We start from the raw sequence: 5887 nt of genomic DNA, 5'->3' as shown, positions 1-5887 counted from the left end.
TTCTGTTCATAACAAAGCAGGGCACATAAAAAAACATGTTGATATATAGAATTAAACATTCTTCAATCTTCTTTAAGGAAATAACTAAGATGAAGTAAAGGTAGTCTTTTTTTATTAAAAAAAAGTTTAAATGTTTTTCAAAATGTCGTATTTGTGGTGTAAAATATAAAGCTTGACGTCGTTCTAACGTCTAGACATGTACATTGTACATTGTACACTATACAGTATTTTTTAAGGTCGGTCCAGTGCAGGTCTTTTATAGTTTCCATTTGCCGCTTGGTCCAGGGAGGGAGGGGAGGGGGGGTATTTGTAGATTTTCTAAATTAAACATTTTCCTTTGAGGTGTCCTCAGTCTTTCCGTTTACCAGGGTTTCCGTCTCCTCGTCTAAAATTAACTAGATTAAAAACTAAAACAGGGTTTCCACCTCCTCGTCTAAAATTAACTAAATTAAACACTGAAACAGGGTTTACACATCCTCGTCTAAAATTAACTAAATTAAAAACTAAAACAGGGTTTCCAACTGAATTTATTAGAGAACTTAATAATTTCCGACTTTTCTTTCAAGGATATATTCCAGAGACATATACTTTCAAGGATATATTTTAGAGATATATACTTTCAAGGATATATTCCAGAGATATATACTTTCAAGGATATATTCCAGAGATATATACTTTCAAGGATATATTCCAGAGATATATACTTTCAAGGATATAAATATACAACAAATCATACAAGGGATCATGAAATTTCCAGGGATCTATACTTTCAAGAATACTTTTTGATGCGCTTGGGAAAATTTGAAAAATTGAACATCAAACAGCAATTTTTTCCACGTGTTTTTAAACTTATCCCCTAAAAATTATTCATTTTCCACAATTATATAAAGCGCAAACGTCTGATGAATATACTATTTTTAAGGGAGGGGATATGATATTTTAGGAAAATAAATACTCTGTTTTCTGAATAATCACAAAATAGTAATCTTTAAAGCTTTTTCTCATTACTTTTTGGCAATTTTTAGTTAATTTTGTTGGGGGATAATATTAAATTATGTTTACAGTTCAGAATTGAGGGTGCCTCCCTACTTTATCAATCCTTTAAATAAACCATCCTTAGCCGCATACAACTCCCCCCCTAGCACTTGGTTGAGAGGGCCCCTGGCCCTCCCTATCCCCGGCCTTTATCATTTCTCCCCCAACTCTAAACGAACACTTAAACTTCCTTCAAGTTTTTATTGCGATGTAAACATTTGAAAAGGATAGTTTTCCAAACCATTATATTTTATTGCCAACACGTAAAAGCTGAATATAGTTTACCCATAGACCACATTTATCAATATATTCCATATTCCATCTGCATTCAGTTTTATTGATAAACCAGAGATCCTAACTTTTGTAAGGGATAGATCTTATCACCAAAATTTTTAAGGCGACTGTACGAAACTTATTTACATATATGGTTCTATGAGGGGAGGAAGGCCAGCCACAACAATTTCTGGTCCGAGCCACATTCTAATCGTTATCTCGTCCGAACCACCGGCCTCTAAATCCTCGTCCTTCCAAAATTATTTTTTTCAGTGTCTAATTTTCCAAGCTAAAACAATTTTTTTTAAGAATCGGGCAACGTTAGTGCATAAATAAAATATTGAATTTTTGTAGATCGAAAAAAATGCAGCAAACTGAGTTCATAGAACTTAAATTTTTTTGTTGGTTATAGTGAAAACCATATAACTTTTCCGAGTGGTTCTATTTATTTTTTATCACGAAGGTTAGCCATTACAGAGGCAGAAGAGATTTGAGTTTTACCTAAGTAAAGTTTGACATCATTCTCATGGCTTTAAAGATTCCAACAATATAATCATTGCAATACTTCGTTCCCATATTTTATGCCCTTACGTGGCCAGATTTTAAAAAAAAGAAGTTTTATCTTCAAGAATTAGAAACTTGTCAACACATAACAACCGACGGACGAGGATTTCGATGTGCCTCGAACTAGAAAAAGAGGGAAAAGTGGCTCGGACGAGAAATTGTTGTTGCTGGCCCTCCTCCCCTCGTTCTATACAGTTGAAAATTATATATAGTTATATATTATATAGTGAACCATTGATATGAAATATCTTACTCCTCAGATCGTCAGATTGGAAGACTTTTGTGTCGTCATTTAAGTCTCATCCTTTGAGGGTATATTTGATAAAAGACGACGTTCGAAACTAAATATTTTTGTGTTTTGATTTATTGAAAAATATATTTGAAAAACCACAAAAGCAGGATTGTTCAATTTCCAGTTCAATTTTCTGTTAATGTTATTTTTTACGTCTTGATTCTAGTCAACTTCAAATATTATCAACGTAAATGGGATAAAAAAAAATTTTTTTTTTATTTAAATATGAAAATCTTTTACTTCAAAAACTCTCTTCAAGATTTTCATAAAATTTTCTGTTTATCTTTTTCAACTTTAAATTAATAAACACCTCGCAACCTAAATATTATTTGTGTGATGGAATCCTAAAATATTCTCCTTAAACAAAGTTTTCTTTTCTTCTCAAAACTTGAGATTTTCAAGTTTCTCTCTTATTGTATTTGTTCTCGGGGGTCCTTATAATATCTAAAAGTATTCACTACATTCCCTAAAACTGAAGACAGGGTATTGACATGAAACCCAGTATTTGAAACCAGGTTTCATCAATGAATTTGATAACTTTAATTATTATAATATTTCTTCAATGAAAAATATGGTTGTGAACTTTACAATATTTTGCTAAACTTTACTCTAGACGGTTTGGAAATCCCGAAAATGTAAAAATTGGATTGAGAACTCGAAAGGTCGGATTCTAAAATCTCCCAAAAAAGATGAACAAGAATTTGGTGGATTTTTGTACGGGGATCCAGTACCTGAAGGTTTAGGCTTGATGAGGTATTTGTTGGCAATCTTGTTGGCCTCTGTCGCCCTGTTCTCGTCGAGCTCCGTCTCGTAGTTATCCACCACGTCGAGGAAATCATTGTAGTGCCTGTACACCTTCTTCCCAGCCTAGGAATATTTTTCTATGTTCAGAATGAAAAACATTTTCCCTTAAATTAAAATCAAAAAATAAATATTTTTTATAATTGCAACACAATTTAAAAAAATATGTAAATTTTTTAACAAAATAAACATTTCTTTATTACACTGTATACATTATTCTATTACTATTTAAATAAAAGTTTTCATTTTTCGTTATGCACTTAATAAAAAAAAATTAAAATATGATTAACATCTCCTATTCCAAATTAAATGAGCCTCTAAAAAATTAAATGAGGACCTGTTTTGTATAATCTCAAATCCTTAAAACATTATCAAACTCTCTACTTTAAATATCAAATTCAAATTTGAATGTGTAATCGATTTTTAAATGGGATTTTAAATTCTATGATGCTAAGATTATTTCAATATATTTCAAGCGCAAAATTAGAAAAATAGCTTTATTTCAAGTGTTTGTTTTCTTTTTTTTCTATTTTGAATCTATGCTTTGAATGAAAAAAACATTCTCCTTCATTTAAAAGTTAAAATTTATAAACAATTTCTTCTCCAATTCTAAAAAATTATCTTTCTTTTTTAAATCCTTTTTACAAAATAATCATTATTTCTTTTCCACTATATAGGTCGCAATACTGTAGTCTATGAATAACAAATTATTTACGTTTTGTGACTTTGTTGTTTGTTTTAAGGAAACATTTGTTTACAAACAAATTTGAAAATCAACCTGATCAGAAAATAAGCCCATGTATATTATTTACAACTACACAGTTGCATTCCCCCCCCCGCTTTTAAGGAAACATTTGTTTGTGTACAAATTTGAAAATCTGCGTGATCAGAAACAGTTGAACAGTTGACCCGCCCCCGCTTTTTTAAAGAGACTGTACGCGTAATTCCAAGTGGCACTCCATGCGGAGTTGGCAATGCTTGTTTCACAACGGTTTAAATGCGTAAGTCACTTTTATAATAAAAAACACAATTGAACATAATTAGTTTTCGAACTTATAAACATTGATATCTAGTTCATATTTAATTAGCCAAGGCTTTGAAGGGTACCGTTGAATGGAGAAGTCACTTGAAATATCGTATTCAGTACCTTTAAATACTTTATTTTTAGGATGACTTAATTGACCTGACAAAACTGCCTAAAGAGAGCAGCTCCTATCGGCTGCTCTCCTATGATATAATCGTAGTTGTCCGCCTTCAAGGTGGTGGACAGGCTGATGCACTCCGAGATGTGGGGGAACGTTAACAATTTTTTCCATTTTTTACTAAAACAAATAAAATTAACATTAAACTATAAGAATTTCACTCTTCAAAATATATATCAAACACCTCTGTCAACTGACAAGAATTAAATATTTAAAATTCGGTGATGGTGATGGACCAAACCTCTGTAGAGTAAAAAAGTAGATGTTAGTTCCACATTTATTGAAAATATATTTCGGTCTGGGTTGACTTAAATAAATATGTACCTTCTGCCTTTGCTGCCTTCAGGTCCACCCTCACGGGCCTGTACACCACAAATATTAATAGCTTTAAAGGGACTGTAAACGTAATTTCAAGTTTTCTTCCATTTTAAGAGGGGTGTGGCCGATTAAAAACGGTACCATTTCAACCTTTATATGATTAATGATTTTAGTGCCCCGAAATAACTTATATGGAGAAAACAAAATTTAAAATAATCAATTTTCTCGGTTTAAAACATGGATAGTTCAGTCTTCTTGATCGTATTACGCTTTAAATGCCAAAGTTGTTAGATCACGTAAGTTTACGTCTACAGTCCCTTTAATGATAATGAAATGAGAACTAATATCTTTATATTATCTTCCTCAAAAGCAGTGCTTAGGGTTCGGATTCGTTGGATCCGGAAGATTTTGGCTTCCTGGATGCGGATTCGCGAAAATATGCGGATCCACGGAGCCGGATCCAAGGGGCAAATAATCAACAATAAATGCAACAAAAAAATCAACTCTCAAACCCCAAATCTGTACTAATGAAAAAAGGGAGATTATAAAAATTTTATGGTTTCTGAATGGTTCATCAAGTTTTAGCATAAAAATAATCGAAAATAATAGAACAAAAATTTGAACATTCTGCTTAAAAAATTCAGTAAATTTTATGGAAATAACCTGGATCCGGATCCGGATCCACTTTTTCCAGTGCGGATCCAGGATCCGGATCCGCATCAAAATTAAATGGATCCTAAGCACTGCTCAATAAATGATTAAAAATCAGGTCAATCTCAAATTTGGAATCTGTTCCTTTAAAGTTTAATATTGGCGGATGTTCCTTTAGGTAAACAGTGTTGGCAACAATATTCTCCAACTCCATCAACTCCAGGGCGTGGCTGGAGGGGAGGAGGTGCTACAAGCACCAAACCTACAATGTTTTATGATAAGTGAACCAGGTTTCAGCGAGGGGAGGAAATGAGCCACATCCATCCCACATCTAAGCTATTTTTTACCAATTATATCCATGTCTTACATATAAGATCCATGTACAAAATTGATAGGATGGGGAGGGGGCGGGAGGAGGAAGGGGGGGATCCAAAATCGTTTATTAGGAAATTACCAAAAATGTGACGACTCTTCTTCCTTTCTAAGTTCTTAAATTCTGAATCAAACGATAAACGAATCGTTTATCCCATGAAATAGACCAAAACAATGTGTTTATGTCTTATAAAAATTACCGAGTCTGTCCTGGAGAACGATTTTTGGACCCCCCCCCCATCGATTTTGTAATGACCACTTTTTTCAGCCAAATTATTATAATTTATTTTTTATTATTTTAGGGTTAGGTTAGGTTATGACATTTTCTGGGCCGAGCGCTGCGACTAGGACAGGTTAGGGGGCCGAGCGCTGCGGCCAC

General features: G+C 33.0%; 1 protein-coding gene across 1 annotated transcript; it reads right to left on the bottom strand.

Annotated features, from left to right (window-relative positions):
* Window positions 1-323: 323 nt before the first annotated feature.
* Window positions 324-5418, bottom strand: LOC111708171 (G protein-coupled receptor kinase 2). The gene is made up of 5 exons (XM_023481468.1): window positions 5309-5418; window positions 4492-4529; window positions 4149-4287; window positions 2896-3031; window positions 324-385 (listed from the first exon to the last, which is right to left on the bottom strand). The coding sequence occupies exons 1-5, from the start codon at window positions 5348-5350 to the stop codon at window positions 324-326; spliced, it is 417 nt and encodes a 138-aa protein (XP_023337236.1). The 5' UTR covers window positions 5351-5418.
* Window positions 5419-5887: the final 469 nt, after the last annotated feature.

This window comes from Eurytemora carolleeae, unplaced genomic scaffold, assembly GCF_000591075.1.
Source record: "Eurytemora carolleeae unplaced genomic scaffold, Eaff_2.0 scaffold861, whole genome shotgun sequence".
NCBI classification, from domain to species: domain Eukaryota; kingdom Metazoa; phylum Arthropoda; class Copepoda; order Calanoida; family Temoridae; genus Eurytemora; species Eurytemora carolleeae.
The sequence above is the reverse complement of the archived record's forward strand: the minus strand, read 5'-3'. Positions and strand labels throughout refer to the sequence as shown.